Below are 17315 nucleotides of genomic sequence, written 5' to 3' on the forward strand. Positions count from 1 at the left end.
GATTTGTATGATGTTAATGACCTAAATATTGACTTCTTCATTTTAATAAAACAGATAACAGAGTAAATTGTAAATCAGCACAGGTTTATTCAAACCCTCACATGTTGTAAAAAAATATATATCATAAATTTTGCTTTCTAAGCAAAAAATAATTGGAACTTTTATATATAAGAGAATAATTTTTAGAAAAAGGCTACAAAATCTCAGATGTTGCATTATAAATGAGACTTCAGAAATCTGAATCCAGTGTATTTCTCTGTAACCAGTCAATAATTCTGGTATTAACAATGTTTATCCACTCTAGCCGGGCTTTCTTTTTTGCTTGCAGCCATTCAAGTTCATTGTCTCTACTACTATCATCCATAGTAGTTGTGATGAATAACTCCAACTGAAACATAAAACCAAAGACAAAAAAACATTAGACCTTCAACAGAATGTATATGTAAACATATACACATATACACTTAGGCCCTGTTTACACAGAGTTTCTCGACACATTTTTTGATGCGGAAACTGCATCGGAAAACGCGCCCAAAAATGTCCGAAAATGATTCCTATTGATTTCAATGGGAGGCGGAGGCGATTTTTCCCGCGAGCGGAAAAACCTTCTCGCGGGAAAAAGAAGCGACATGCCCTATCCTCGGGTGTTTACATCTCTGACCTCCCATTGACATCAATGGGAGGCAGAGAAAGCCTTTTTGATGGCGTTTTTCGCTGCGTTTTTGCCTGCAGCGCTCAATGGGCGCAGACGAAAAACGCAGCAAAAAATGCGGCAAACGGTATGCAGGCAGATCAAAATCAGGACCTATATAGACGGTCGAGTCAAATTATTATGACCACCTCCTACTTTTGACGTCGGCATTGCGTAGTCCATAAAGGAAGTGATGTGTCGTGGGCTGGCTTGGTGGGTATATACGGTGTGCAATAGGCTGTCTGAACACATATCACTCATTGTTGCCATGGGTAAATCAGGCAATTTATCAGAGTTACAAAAATGGATGATTATTGGTGTTCGGGCCAAGGGTGGCAGTATTTCTCAAATAGCGCAGTTCACAAACATTTCTCAAATAATCTCGTGTTGCTGTGCTAAGTGTTTCGTGAGTGGACAAATAGCACCATCGGGAATATCCGACGTGGAAACTGCAGAGCACCACGTGCCATTGATGTGAGAGGTGAAAGTGGGCTACTAAGGTGTGCGAGGGCTGAGCGACACGCTACAGTGGAGCAGCTCACCGTTAAAATCAACCAGGAGGCTACCAGACTGTGTGTCTAAAACAACAGTTCAGTGAACCCTACTGCGTATGGGGCTCCGAAGCAGACGGATGGTCTCTGCTCCTATGCTAACAAAGGTGCATCGTAAAAAAGGCTTCCATTTGCACGGCAGTATCGGAATTGGACCACTGATGATTGGTACAGGGGTTGCCTTCTCCGATGAGTCACGTATTTTACTTCATCAAACGGATGGACGTTGGCGTGTCAGGCGAGAAACATCAGAGAACAAACACCCGGCAACCATTGCTGGAAGAACACAGGTTGGTGGTGGCAGCATTATTGTCTGGGGAATTTTGTCATGGCATTCTCTGTGCCCACTCATCCATGTGGAAGGCACTCTGAATGGATTTGGGTATGAATCCATCGTCGCAGATCAAGTCCACCCGTACATGCTGTTTGTCTTCCCTGGGGCAGATGGAATCTTCCAGCAAGACAATGCGACATGTCACATGGCTAGAAATGTCCAACAGTGGCTGGAAGAGCACGACTAAGACTTCCAGGTACTTTCCTGGCCCCCTAATTCACCAGACTTGAACCCAATTGAGCATCTGTGGGACCAGCTCAATCGTCTTTTTCGCTATAAGGATCCCCGCCCCACGCACCCTCCAGCAAATATGGGATGCACTGCAGTCAGCATGGCTCCAGATACCTGAGACAACCTACCAGCACCTTATGTCACTACCCAGCCCGTCTAGCTAAGTCCGTGCTGCACACTCCTGTAATTCTGGATATTAGCTGGTGCTCATAATAATGTGACTCGACTGTGTATGTAAATATATTGATATAAAGATATAAGGATTTAGCTTTTTATTTTTTTTAAGCCAAAACCAGGAAAGAAGTCTAAACAGAAGAACTATTTAAAGGAAGGCCTTAAAGTGTCTCCTCTCCTGGATCCACTTCCGAAATAGTAGACGGAATGTTAAGGATCTGCCAGGCACAGCGTCTGTATCCACGCCCATAGGTAATCAGCCTGCACCTACTTCTATGTCTGTGAGACTGACTCCATCTTCCACCACTCAGGATGGCAGGCTTAGGAGTGGGAGAGCCTATCACAGCTTGGCCAGACGGAGCTAGCTCCCGCACTATGTCTATTTATGTCTGCCTTTCCTGTTCCTCCTTGCTTGTGATTCTTCTCTGTTGGTTTCCTGGCCCTGCTGCAGCTTCTTGAACTACTTGTCCCTGCTTCGTATTGACCCTGGCTTACTGACTACTCTTATGCTCTGCGTTTGGTACCTTGTACACTCCTGGTTTGACTCGGCTTGTTCACTACTCTCCTGCTCTGCGTTTGGCATCTCGTACTCTCCTGGTTTGTCTCGGCTCGTTTACTACTCTTGTTGCTCACGGTGTTGCCGTGGGCAACTGCCCCGCTTCCCTTTGTTCTGTGTTTCCTTGTCTGGTTGTCTGTCGTGCACTTACTGAGGGTAGGGACCGTCGCCCAGTTGTACCCCGTCGCCTAGGGCGGGTCGTTGCAAGTAGGCAGGGACTGAGTGGCGGGTAGATTAGGGCTCACTTGTCTGTTTCACTATCCCTGTCATTACACCCGGCTCCAGGAAGGGCCCCAAGAATGGGCCTTCTCCTTGGCTCCTGACGCCCCTGCCCTCCGTTGATCTTTTCTTTTCTGCTCTCGGACTCATTTATGACGAGACTGACAGGACTGCCTTTGCCGAGAGTCAGCTGGTGACCTTACATCAGGGTAAGAGACCTGTTGAGGAGTATTGCTCTGACTTTAGGAAGTGGTGCGTAGCGTCTCGGTGGAATAACCCTGCCTTAAGGTGCCAGTTTAGGTTGCGTCTGTCGAACGCCCTGAAAGACCTGCTAGTTAGCTATCCCTCTTCTGACTCCCTAGACCAGGTTATGGCTTTAGCGGTACGACTTGACCGACGTCTCAGGGAACGACAACGTGAACGTTTTTTGTGTTTTCTCCTCTGACTCCCCCATGATGCCTCCTGAGGTTCCGTTGCTTCGTTCTTCCACGGAAGACTCGGAGGTACCTATGCAACTCGGGGCCTCCGTGTCCCCCCAACAACGTAGAGAGTTCTGCAGGAAGAATGGTCTCTACTTCTATTGTGGGGATGACAAGCATCAAGTGAACACCTGTCCTAGGCGTAAGAATAAGCAGCCGGAAAACTTCCGCGCCTAAGTGATCATCGGGGAGGTCACTTGGGCGCACAGGTCTTTCCCGTAAATATGAAACGTAATAAAATCTTGCTTCCCTTTCAGGTCTCTTTTGGTGGTAGGTCTGCTACCGGCAGTGCCTTCGTGGATTCAGGGTCATCTGCTAATATCATGTCTGTGGAATTTGCTATGTCTCTAGCTATGCCTTTGATTGATTTGCCTAAACCTGTCCCGGTAGTGGGTATCGACTCCACTCCTCTTGCTAATGGTTATTTTACACAGCATACCCCTGTTTTTGAACTCCTTGTTGGCTCCATGCATTTGGAGCAGTGCTCTGTACTGTTGATGCAGGGATTATCGTCCGATTTGGTTTTAGGCCTTCTCTGGTTGCAGTTGCATAATCTCACGTTTGACTGGAATACTGGGGAGCTTACCAAATGGGGTAATGAATGCTTGACGTCATGTTTTTCTGTTAATTCTATTTCTCCCCCTGAGGAGGTGAACACGCTACCTGAGTTTGTTCAGGACTTCGCTGATGTTTTCCCTAAGGAGGCCTCCGAAGTGTTACCTCCTCATAGAGAATACGATTGCGCTATCGATTTGGTACCAGGAGCTAAGCTCCCTAAGGGTAGGATATTTAATCTCTCTTGTCCCGAACGTGAAGCCATGAGAGAGTATATCCAGGAACGCCTGGCCAAGGGTTACATTCGCCCCTCTACGTCTCCGGTAGGTGCTGGCTTCTTCTTCGTATGGAAGAAGGATGGTGGTCTTAGGCCATGCATTGACTACCGTAATTTGAATAAGGTCACTGTAAGGAACCAGTATCCCCTTCCTTTGATTCCTGATCTCTTTAATCAGGTTCAGGGGGCCCAATGGTTCTCTAAGTTTGATCTACGGGGGGCGTATAACCTTATCCGCATCAAAGAGGGGGTTGAGTGGAAGACTGCGTTTAACACAAATACCTCGTCATGCCCTTTGGGTTGTGTAATGCTCCCGCGGTCTTCCAGAATTTCATAAATGAGATTTAAAGAGATTACCTGGGGGTATTTCTTGTAGTGTACCTTGATGACATACTTGTGTTTTCCAAGGACTGGTCCTCCCACATTGAGCATGTCAGGAAGGTGCTCCAGGTCCTTCGGGAAAACAAACTGTTTGCGAAGACCGGAAAATGTGTGTTTGGGGTGCAGGAGATACAATTTTTGGGTCAAATCCTCACTCCTCATGAATTCCGCATGGACCCCGCCAAGGTCTAGGCTGTAGCGGAATGGGTCCAACCTGCCTCCCTGAAGGCGTTACAGTGCTTCTTGGGGTTCGCTAATTATTACAGGAGATTTATTGCTAACTTCTCGGTCATCGCTAAGCCTCTTACGGACCTCACTCGCAAGGGTGCTGATGTCCTCCACTGGCCTCCTGAGGCTGTCCAGGCTTTTGAGGTCCTTAAGAAGTGCTTTATCTCGGCCCCGGTGTTGGTTCAGCCCAACCAAATGGAGCCATTTATCGTGGAGGTTGACGCATCCGAGGTGGGAGTGGGGGCTGTCTTGTCCCAGGGTACCAGGTCCCTCACCCATCTCCGTCCCTGTGCCTGCTTCTCCAGGAAGTTTTCGCCCACTGAGAGTAACTATGATATTGGCAACCGTGAACTCTTAGCCATTAAATGGGCATTTGAAGAGTGGCGCCACTTCCTGGAGGGGGCTAGGCACCAGGTAACGGTCCTTACCGACCACAAGAATGTGGTTTTCCTAGAATCTGCCCGGAGGCTAAACCCGAGACAAGCTCGATGGGCGTTATTTTTTACCAGATTAAATTTTTTGGTTACCTATAGGGCTGGGTCTAAAAATATTAAGGCTGATGCACTCTCTCGTAGCTTCATGGCCAGCCCTCCTTCGGAGGAAGATCCTGCTTGTATTTTGCCTCCAGGTATAATCATTTCCTCTATTGATTCTGATTTAGTCTCTGAAATTGCTGCTGATCAAGGTTCAGCTCCCAGGAACCTTCCTGAGAACAAGCTGTTTGTTCCCCTGCAATTCCGGCTATGGGTACTTAGGGAAAATCATGACTCTGCACTATCTGGTCATCCAGGCATCCTGGGTACCAAGCACCTCATTGCCAGAAAGTATTGGTGGCCTGTGTTGCCTAAAGACGTTAAGGCCTACGTCGCCACTTGTGAGGTTTGTGCTAGGTCCAAGACTCCCAGGTCCCGACCAGCGGGCTTACTACGTTCTTTGCCCATTCCCCAGAGACCTTGGACCCATATCTCCATGGATTTTATCACCGATTTGCCTCCATCTCAAGGCAAGTCGGTGGTGTGGGTTGTAGTAGACCACTTCAGTAAGATGTGCCACTTTGTGCCCCTCAAAAAACTACCCAATGCTAAGACGTTAGCTACCTTGTTTGTCAAACACATCCTGCGTCTCCATGGGGTCCCTGTCAATATTGTTTCTGATAGAGGGGTACAATTTGTTTCTTTGTTTTGGAGAGCCTTCTGTAAAAAGTTGGAGATTGATCTGTCCTTCTCCTCTGCCATCGATTCTGAAACTAATGGCCAAACCGAGAGGACTAATCAGTCTCTAGAACAATATTTAAGGTGTTTTATCTCTGACTGTCAATATGATTGGGTCTCATTCATTCCCCTCGCCAAATTTTCCCTTAATAACCGGGTCAGTAACTCGTCAGGGGTCTCCCCCTTTTTCTGTAATTTTGGGTTTAATCCACGGTTCTATTCCGTTTCACCTGGTAGTTCCAACAATCCTGAGGTAGAGGTCGTTCATCGGGAACTGTGCACAGTCTGGGCCCAGGTTCAGAAGAACCTAGAGGCGTCCCAGAGCATACAAAAGACTCAGGCAGATAGAAGACGTTCTGCTAACCCCTTGTTTATGGTCGGGGATCTGGTGTGGCTATCGTCTAAGAACTTGCGCCTTAAATTCCCGTCCAAGCAGTTTGCTCCCCGGTTTATAGGGCCGTACAAGGTCATTGAAGTCCTCAATCCTGTCTCCTTCCGACTGGAGTTTCCCCCATCTTTTAGAGTACACGGCGTGTTTCATGCCTCCCTCCTTAAACGCTGCTCCCCGTCCTTTTCTACCTCAAGGAAACCTCCTGTCCCCGTTCTCACCCCTGAGGGGGTAGAATTCGAGGTGGCCAAGATTGTGGACAGCAAGATGGTCCAAGGCTCCCTCCAGTACCTGGTCCATTGGAGAGGATACGGGCCTGAGGAGAGGACTTGGGTACCCGCCCGGGATGTTCACGCTGGGGTATTGGTCAGGAGGTTCCACCTTCGTTTCCACAATAAACCAGGTCCATCTAGAAAGGGTCCGGTGGCCCCTCATAAAAGGGGGGGTACTGTTAAGGATCTGCCAGGCACAGCGTCTGTATCCACGCCCATAGGTAATCAGCCTGCACCTGCTTCTATATCTGTGAGACTGACTCCATCTTCTACCACTCAGGATGGCAGGCTTAGGAGTGGGAGAGCCTATCACAGCCTGGCCATACGGAGCTAGCTCCCGCCCTCTGTCTATTTATACCTGCCTTTCCTGTTCCTCCTTGCTTGTGATTCTTCTTTTGTTTCCTGGCCCTGCTGCAGCTTCTTTAACCTTTTGACCCTGCTTCATATCGACCCTGGCTTACTGACTACTCTCCTGCTCTGCGTTTGGTACCTCGTACACTCCTGGTTTGACTCGGCTTGTTCACTATTCTCCTTCTCTGCGTTTGGTACCTCGTACACTCCTGGTTTGACTCGGCTCGTTCACCACTCTTGTTGCTCGCGGTGTTGCCGTGGGCAACTGCCCCTCTTCCCTTGCTTCTGTGTACCCTTGTCTGTTTGTCTGTCGGGCACTTATTGAGCGTAGGGACCGTCGCCCAGTTGTACCCCGTCGCCTAGGGCGGGTCGTTGCAAGTAGGCAGGGACTGAGTGGCGGGTAGATTAGGGCTCGCTTGTCTGTTTCCTTACCTCCAGCATTACACGGAATATATGCAGCGGAATACAGCAGCAGCATAGTGGATGAGATTTACCAAATCTCATCTACGTGCAGCGTAAGATTTCCGTCCCAAAATTCACCTGCGGTGCGTATTTTTCTTTCCGCAGCATGTCAATTCCTGTGGCGGAAAGTGGACTGAATTGCTGTGTTTTTCAGAGGAGATGTCACCATCTCACAGACTTGAAAAAACATAGCAAAATCTGCACTATTTTGTGCAGTAAAAAACACAGGAAATGCTGCAGTTTTTCCGCAGCGGAATGTTTGCTAGTTTTAACGGAAATTCTGCAGAAATTTTCTGCAGCAATTCCGTTATGTGTGGACAAGCCTTAACTCCTTCCATATCTCTTCAGACTTTGCTGAACTAATGCCCTGGGGTTGCTGCTGCCAGGTAGAATAACAGTATTAAATAATATGACAGTATTTATTAATAATATGACCAGATAACACAATCGTTAAAAGGGCCTCAGACCTGTCCGCAGGGACTATGGCTATAAACAAGACACCAGACACGCTGCATTGCTGTTTTAGCCATGGTTAATATTAGTGCATTTTGCAGGTAGCACAGAAGTATTGCTTTCAGTTACTCTTTGTATTATTCCAAACTCCCTTGGAGTCCAGACTACACTAGATTCAATATGGAAGTTCGGAAAATGGAATCGATTGTCGGCCTCATATTCTGGGTTCAAAGACAAGCATAGGTAGGAGGTCTGTTCTAAGCCAATCACAGCAAAGTAAGGAGAGAAAATTGAGACCCTAACTAAAACCATAACACGGTGATAAAATAAAAAACAATTAAAAACAGGGGGCCAGACACTTCTCTACCAAACGCACAAGTATGTAATCTCACCTCTTGAAACTGCAGGTCAGAAGTGGCTTTTGATCCCAAGTCTGGTAATAACATTTCATAAAAGTGATTGGAATCTTTCATGTTACTAAACAACACAAAGACAAATGTAAATATAAATGCAGAATTTGGTGACATATTCACTTATATTCTATTACTTATGTACACAAAAAAAGACACATGTCTATCAAGTTCTTCCTATGTAACACCTAGGGTATGTTCACAGGGCTTATTTTCGGCCATTTTTCGGGCCGTAAGCGGGCAAAAAACGTCCGCAAAATTGGCAGAACACCTCCAAACATCTGCCCATTGATTTTAATTGAAAAAACGGCGTTTTGTTCTGACGGGGCGATTTATACGAGGCCGTTTTGAAAAACGGCCACGTAAAAACACGCCAGGAAAAAAGAAGTGCATGACACTTCTTGAGTCGTTTTTGGCCATAAAAAACGCAGCGAAAAATGCGACTTTGAATAAAAAACGGCTGAAAATCAGGAGCTGTTTTCCCTTGAAAACAGCTCCGTATTTTCAGCCGTATTTTGTTAAGCGTGTGAACATACCCTTAGCTGTTTGATCCAGAGAAAGGCAAAACAAAATCCCCACCCTGATCGTAGCCAATTTTGCCTTAGGAGGGATTTACACAGTGTTTTGCTGCGTTTTTGTGCATTTTTCATGGCATTTTTAATGGCGTTGTGCCGTTTTTCATGCAGTTTTAAGTGTGGCCAGATGTTACATTAAGGTCTATAGTAAAATATCAAATGCACTGCACACAACTGAGTTTTGGTTTGTGGCATTTTTGAGGCAATTTTGTGGTCAGTGGCATTTTTTCCAAACACATCATACTTTGGGTATAATTTTTTTCAGGCGTTTTTCCCATCGGCTTCTCAATAGGACCTAAAAAATGGCAGAAAAGAAGCATGTACAAAATAATTCCAAATTAAAAACGCCACAAAAAATGCCACTAAAAGCGCCTTAAAAAACGCATGTTACATTTGAAAACTGCTAGCATTTTCTGTGTGTGAAGGAGGCCTCAGGGTCAGTTCACACAGAGTTTATCACGCAGAAAAATTTGCCTCAAAACTCCTTTAGGATTTTTGAGGCAAATTTTTAAATGCCAGCGGTTTATGTTTCCGCTTTTTTTGACGCTTTTGTTTAGCCATTGTGTAAAATGAATCCAATGCAAAACAATGTTTTTTTTTGAGTCATAACCGCTTCAAACGAGCGGCGCTGTTTTATCATGCCTCCCATTCGTTTTTTCCCCGCGAGCAGTCAAAAGCCACTTGAGGAAAAAAAATGCCTAAGCCTCCTATTGAAATCAATGGGGGGCAATATGGGGCGTCTTTTGTACTGATCACGTCGTGGTTTCCACTTCCAAATCAGAGCCAAAAAAAACTTGGAGAAAATAAGAATTCCTTCTTGGCACCACATGGCAGTTGGAAAACTTTAACACCATTTTCCCACCTTATTAATTATTACTTTAAATGCTATTAGAAGATAAATGTCTAGTCCATTTTTAAATGCTGGTATTGTATTTGCCAATGACAACCTCTTGTGGTAGAACATTCCACAGGCTGATTTCACTGACTGTAAAGGACCCTTTCCTAAATCTATTTAGCCTCTTTTCTTTAACACGTGAAGGTCCTTTGTACAGTTCTATGGATTACATAACACCCAAAAAGTAAACTATAATGGTTTTGATGAATATGAGTGACTGTACAATTGCCACTTGTTTCAGACTGTTCGTCCATTCTTTGATTTCGGATTGCTCTGGCTGATTTTGACCAGTTAATGGGCATGTAAGTTAGACTGTTTCAAGCTGTTACTGGTTAGATACAGTGTGAACATCAGTTTCCCAAACTTTTCAGGCTCGAGGCACCCCTGGAAAAAAAATGTCCTCAGGGCACCCTACTAAATATTTACACAGTGTTTTTTTGTAAGGCAGAAAAAAAAAATCTGCCTCAAGATTCCTTTAGGATTTTTGAGGCAGATTTTGAATTTTCCACGTTTTTTTGCTGTGTTTTTTGCCCAGATTTTTTTTTAAGCCGTTGAAGTTAATGCAAAAACCGCAGGAAAAAAAGCACTCCAAACGAGCGCCGCAAGGTTTAAATTGCCTCCTATTAATTTCAATGGGAGGTCAGAGGTGGAAACAACTGAAAGACCATCAGACCCCACTCACAGTAAAATGACCATCAGCCCCCCACTCACAGTAAAATGACCAGCAGTCTACCTCACAGTAAATTGACCGTCCTCCCCCACCCACAGTAAAATGACCATCAGCCCGCCACTCACATTAAAATGACCACCAGTCCCACTCACAGTAAAATAACCATCAGCCCCACTCACAGTAAAATAACCATCAGCCCCCTCACAGTAAAATGACCATCAGACCCCCTCACCGTAAAATGACCATCCTCCTCCCACACTCACAGTAAAATGCCCATCAACCCGCCACTCACATTAAAATGACCACCAGTCCCACTCACAGTAAAATAACCATCTTTCCCCACTCACAGTAAAATGACCAGCAGCCTACCTCACAGTAAATTGACCGTCCTCCCCCACTCACAGTAAAATGACCATAAGTCCCACTCACAGTAAAATAACCATCAGCCCCCCTCACAGTAAAATAACCATCAGCCCCAAACTCACAGTAAAATGATCATCAGACCCCCTCACAGTAAAATGACCATCAGCCCCCTCCAGTAAAGAGACCATCAGCTTCCCCAGTAAAGAGACCATAAGCCCCCCAATAAAGAGACCATCAGCCCTCCCTCCTGTAAAATAACCATCAGCCTGCCACTCACAGTAAAATGACCATCAGCTCCGTGCGTCACATCCGCTACAAGCATAGTTAAAGTAAGCGTCGGGGGTGGAGCTTGTAGCAAAAAAAACGTGGATGAGCGGAGTGTCGCGGCACCCCTGGACGGTTGTCGCGGCACCCCGGTTGGGAACCACTGGTATAGGTCCATGGAATATACATTTCATAATAAATGTTGGTGACTTTGCACATGTGTATTTCTAAATGTCCTGTATGGTATCTGTGCATGTATACTTTTTTTATAAATAAAAAAACTCAATAAAATGATTGAAGCAGAATTATATAACACCCTTTTTTATTTACATATAGTCTTGATTAAAAATATCCTATAATTTTGTATCTTCACAAACTACAGTCTACAAAGGTTTTGTGTTGGCTGATCCTGCAGTCATACTCCCTTTACGTCTGCCCGCTGGTTTTCAATAACTGCAAAATGTACAAAAGCAAGAAGTAGGGGACTGATGGACAAATGTAAGGTTTACGCATTAAGGCCTTATTTACACGAACGTAGTCGCACGGACCTATGTAATTCAATGGGGCCGTTCAGACAGTCCGTGATTTTCACGCAGCATGTGTCTGCTGCGTAAAACTCACAACATGTCCTCAGGGGCGTAGCTAGGGGGTGGGGCAGGCGGGGCATGTGCTCCGGGTGCAACTAGGTGGTAGGGAAGGGTGGGCGCCGCAGAGCAGATGATCGCTGCTGATAGGCGCCCTGTATGTCGGACACCTGCAGCAGCTTTAGGAAGAGCCAGGAAATCACGCAGAGGCCCTCTGACTGGGGTCTGTGACGGCCAGGGAATGGACCAGTCCAGTGACCTTACCTGTCACCTGACCTCACGTCAGTGGCATGAGGTCAGATGACTCATGTCAGGGGACTGGACTGGTCCATTCACGTGCTGCACCCTCTCAGCATGTAGGGGGCGCCACTGAGCTCTGCCTCTACTCTGTGCTCTGCTGTTACACACACGGAGTAAGTAACAGCCGAGAAGCAGAGGAGGAAGCTCCGCCCACAGCCCATCCTGAAAGAAACTTGTGATCCTGCCAGCAAGGAGACATGGTGAGTGTCTGTGTGTGTATATGTGTGTGTAGTGTGTATACAGTGTGTGTCTGTCTGTCTGCCTGCATGTGTTTGTCTCTTACATCTACTACATTATCTGTACTCAGAGAGTTCTCACTGTGTTATCTGTGATGTTACATAGGATTGCAGGTAACATAACTACATTATCTGTACTCCGAGAGTTATCACTGTGTTATCTGTGGTGTTACATAGGACTGCAGGTGACATCTACTACATTATCTGTACTCAGTTATCACTGTGTTATCTGTGGTGTTACATAGGGCTGCACGTGAAATCTACAACAATATATGTACTGTGCATATATGTGCCTGTGTGGGTATATATGGTCTGTTTGTGAATGAGTCTTTGTGCTTGTATATTTGTGCCTTTTATGTACTTGTATATGTCCCTGTCTGTGTATTTATCTGCCGGTTTGTATGCGTATATGTGTCTGTACGTCTATAGATTTACCTGTATGTATATATTCCAGAATGTGTGTATGTATATTTGCCTGTATGTCTAAATATCTATCTTTATGTCTGTACAGTATATATGTTCCAGCGTGTCCATATATGTGGTTAATTTTTGGTTTGTGTAGGGGGCGGCAATAGAGAGTCCCACTCAGGGCGCCATCCAAGCTAAGGCCGGCCCTGGCTGTCACCAACCCTAGTCAGAAGGAACTCTGCCGCTGCCTGCGCCGCATGACCTCCTCGGTTCCTCCGGTAAGTCACACCAGGCAGAGCGGAGAGTAGTAGCGGTAGGCTACCGCTCTGTTTACAGTGTGGCGCTAAGTACAAGGGGGGAGTGTGGCGCTATTTAAAAGGGGGGGGAGAAATGTGGCACTATTTACAAGGGGGGAGTGTGGCGCTATTAACAAAGGGGCAGCGGGCTATGTGTGGCACTATCTAAAAGGGGGCAGTGTGCTACTATCTACAAGGGGGAAGCGCGCTGTGTGTGGCGCTATTTACAAGGGGGGCTGTGTGGCGCTATTTACAAGGTGGGCTGTGTGTGCGCTATCTACAAGGGGGGGATGTGTGCGGCACTATCTACAAGAGAGGGGCTGTGTGTGGCGCTATCTACAAAGGGGGCTGTGTGTGGTGCTATCTACAGGGGGCTGTGTGTGCGCTATCTACAAGGGGGGATGTGTGTGCGCTATCTACAAGGGGGGATGTGTGTGGCACTATCTACAAGAGGGGGGATGTGTGTGGCACTATATACATGAGAGGGGCTGTGTGTGGCACTATCTACAGGGGGCTGTGTGTGGCCTCTTTAATTTATTTTCTTTTAATTTATTTTTATGTCAATTACATTATAGAACTATATCGCTTCTAAAATGTAGAAATGCTTTTATGCTCGAGTTACGTTAAAAAAACTTGTGAAAAAAAATTACACCTCCTTGATTGGTAGAGAAAGTAAAGATGGCGAGGGGGAAGGAGATGTCGGGAAATAAGTTGGGGTGGGGGCAATCTGAATCTTTGCCCCGGGTGCGGGAGAACCTAGCTATGCCTCTGATGTCCTATACGTGAGCGTGTTTTGCGCATCACGCACCCATTGAAGTCAATGGGTGCGTGAAACTCACGCGCAGCACATGGACGCACTTCCGTGTGCTGCGCGTGATTCGCGCTACAGTAGATCAAGAAATGAAGGGAAAAATAAAACCACCTCCTTCATTTCTTTTCTAAACCTTAAAACCGCGTGTCATAAGGAAGGCATATGCGTGAAAATCACGCAGCCACGCACCAAACACTTATGACACACGAAACTGCAACGCGCAAAAAACTCAGCGTTTTTTGCACGCGCAACACGCACACGTTCGTGTGAATTTCGCCTAAACCATGACAATTTAATTAGCGCCATTTGAGGTGTTAAAATTTTTGTTTTCGATTCAATTCATCTCCAAAATAAGTAACGATACTAAGGGGTATGTTGCCAGTTTAAGTCCTTGTTCACACAGTTCAAATTTGCTGCAGAGTTTGAAAATACTATTTAAGCCAAAACCAGGAACGGTACCTAAACAGAATAAATATATAAATGAAGGCCTCATAGCTTTGCTTTCCTGGATCCAATTCTGGTTTTGGCTTAAAAAAAAATGAATGCAAAATCTGCAGCAAATCTGCACTATGTGAACAAGGCCAAAGAAAAGAATGAGCATGCATGCTATAAACAATATTTTTAAGGCAGGTCATAAGGCAATGACCTAGAAATTAGTGCATACAGAGCCCTTTTAATACTCACATGTCATTTAGTCGATGCCAGTTCTCTTTCAAAAAGTCCCAAGCTATGTGTCTTCCTATGTCATTCTTAAACATATGCAACAAGACATCCAACATATTATGAGAATCACTATTCATGCTTTCCTTCAAATACCTGTAAATACATTGAACGGAATTATTAAAAGGTAACAAATACAGAGTTCACAAATTTTTATTTTTTACTCCATGAAAACTGAATTCTGTGTGGATGAAATAGAAAGTATTAACCAATTTGTTTCTCATTTAGACACATAGGTATTCTAAGGACTTATTCATACAAGAATATTTCACATCTGTATTCCCTTCTGTACTGTTTCCAGGCATAAAACATAAAAAGGTCCCATTAAATGGGAAAAGGAAAGGGGCAAAATATTTCCTTAAAGGGAACCGATCACCAGCATTTCACCTATTGAACTTTACTTATCCCTCACTGGCCGCTGCTATAAAAAGTTCATTGCCGTTATCCCCGCTCCTAAACTCCTCCTCTGGCTGTAAATAACGGTCTGCAAACATTTTACGCCTTTTATCGTAATAATCCGGTGTCCCTTTGTGCGCACACACCGGAAGAGGACATCAATGCACAAGCCCGGGATTTAGTGTGCTGGGGGAAGGCGAGGAGCGACAGTAAGGAGGCGGGGTAAACTCGGAAAGACTTGAATGAAGATATGACGCTTTCCAAATGAAGATTTGACTCTTTTTAAACAAAGATTTGACTCTTTTATGCTCATTATCACTGGGAACACTAAAAAACGGAATACTAAAGCTACAGAGCCGACTAAAGACAATTATAGATTATATAGAAATGATTTTTCACCCACTACCACTAGGTATTGCTGGTTTAATAGGTGAAATGCTGGTGACAGGTTCCCTTTAAGGATTCCCACCTGAGGTGCACCAAGGCAGCAGCTCGAATGCCTGGCGCGTCAGTCAATTCTATGACCTTTGTTCTAGGTGCTTTTATTTTTTCATTCATTCATTTTACAACTGTAGCGCGAATCAAGCGCGGCCCACGGAAGTGCTTCCGTGTGCCGTGCGCGATTTTCACGCACCCATTGACTTTAATGGGTGCGTACAGCGAAAAACGGCCAAGTATAGGACATGTCGTGAGTTTTACGCAGCGGACACCCGCTGCGTGAAAATCACGGACAGTCTGAACGTCCCCATTGCCTAACATAGGTCCGTGCGACGCGCGTGATTTTCATGCGCGTATTACGGATGTAATATACAGCCTTACTTTGTGAGGAACCTTTTCGAGGTGGCACTACTGTTGCCTGCTTACCGATACAACAGCCATGGTTCCCTGGTGCAACTCAATCCCCGTATGAGGTAGCCCAGCTCCCAATGATCTTCACTATCTGATTTGTTATGATAATTCCAAGCAAACTCCCATTCCTTTTCACCACCTTCTGCAATGCCATAGCAATAAACTGAACCTTTAATAGATTGTGGTATTCTGCAAAAGAGGAACATAGAATACATTTAAAAAAAGACTGATAAAAACTATTTCCTATAATGCCATTCAGATATGTGGACTTGGGAATGGCCATAATTTTGTGCCTGCTGTTGGATTTCTCAGACTGTGGCTGCTGGAAGGGGCTTTGTTTGTTCGCACAGAAAACTATATAAAGTAGCAGTATATAAAAGGATTGCCTTATCACTAACCACTGCCGCTGGCCATATATTTCCCTAGAAGAGCAGTATTATATGCCAGTTATTCTGGATTGGACAGAATGAACCAATCTTTGCATGTGGCTCATAGAAGGGGGTCCTCTTTGATATCCATATGCCCTAATATGGCATATAGAAAAAAGCTGTCAAGATGAGACAATATCTTCAATGACTACCCATACATACAGATAGATAGATAGATAGATAGATAGATAGATAGATAGATAGATAGATAGATAGATAGTGTAGCGTCCATGGCCGCGGGCCGTCGGGTTTACTCACCTCCCGACGCCCGAAGCCATGGATCCGTGAGCGCTGGTCCCCATCTCCTTCCTAGGAGACTCCAGTGCTCACTTCCGCTCCGTTCTGCTGTGTCCCGTAGGGTGCGCGCGCATAGGAAATAGTCATCATCATCAACTGCCACGATTTCCTGGTCTATAAGAAGGCCCCAGGCCTTCTGATCCTTGCCTGAGCGTTGTTAGTTTTCCCAGTCTGTCTTGCAAATGGTCCCTTAGTGTTTCCCATTCCAGTTGTTACCCGTGCCTTGTTCCCTGTTCCTGTTTCCCATGCTGTGCCTTTAGTATCTAGTCGTGCCACGTCCTTTGTCATCTGCCACGTCCGTAGGAATCCGCCACGTTCTGTGTCATCTGCTACGTCTGGAGAAATCTGCCACGTCCGGAGGAATCCGCCACGTCCTGTGTCATCTGCCATGTCTGGAGGAATCCGGCCACGTCCTGTGTCATCTGCCACATCCGGAGGAATCCACCACGTCCTGTGTCATCTGCCACGTCCGGAGGAAGCCGCCACGTCTGGCGCAACCTGCGGCACCTGTGTCATCCGCCACGTTTGGCGTAATCTGCTGCAACCATCTACATCAGTGCCAGAGCTGCGGCCACCGTCTGGACTATCCAGGTACCCTTGTGTGGGACATTGTATTTCTGGGGTTTCCTGTTGTTTGGCCAGCTGCCTCCCCGCTACGGCGGTACGGCCTAGTGGGTCCACTAACCCGATTCGTGACAGATAGATAGATAGATAGATAGATAGATAGATAGATAGATAGATAGATAGATAGATAGATAGATAGATAGATAGATAGATAGATTAGATTTATATTCAAAATTTTTACAGAGGGTAGTGAAGTTTTTAATTCTGATGTCTTTTTACAGACCAACTAAAGCAGAGGTGTCCAAATCTAGTCCTCAAGATGTACTAGCAGTTCATGTTTTCATTTATCTTCACAAATCAGAGAATCTATTGCGTATGTGGCAGTCATTTTATATTTAAGCAATATAAGATATAAGGCTGAGAGAGGCTTTGCCTA

At 45.5% G+C, this 17315-nt stretch overlaps 1 protein-coding gene across 1 annotated transcript in view; it reads right to left on the minus strand.

Annotated features, from left to right (window-relative positions):
* Positions 1–229: 229 nt before the first annotated feature.
* Positions 230–17315, minus strand: part of LVRN (laeverin) — a 172716-nt gene continuing 155630 nt past the window's right edge. Inside the window, exons 17-20 of the mRNA XM_075854817.1 lie at positions 15606–15779; positions 14310–14441; positions 8206–8290; positions 230–388 (exon numbers count right to left, since the gene is read on the minus strand). Coding sequence (XP_075710932.1) covers positions 230–388; positions 8206–8290; positions 14310–14441; positions 15606–15779 — 550 coding nt within the window. The remainder of the gene's footprint in view (positions 389–8205; positions 8291–14309; positions 14442–15605; positions 15780–17315) is intronic.

The sequence above is a fragment of the Rhinoderma darwinii genome, chromosome 1 (genome assembly GCF_050947455.1).
Source record: "Rhinoderma darwinii isolate aRhiDar2 chromosome 1, aRhiDar2.hap1, whole genome shotgun sequence".
Taxonomy (NCBI): Eukaryota; Metazoa; Chordata; class Amphibia; order Anura; family Rhinodermatidae; genus Rhinoderma; species Rhinoderma darwinii.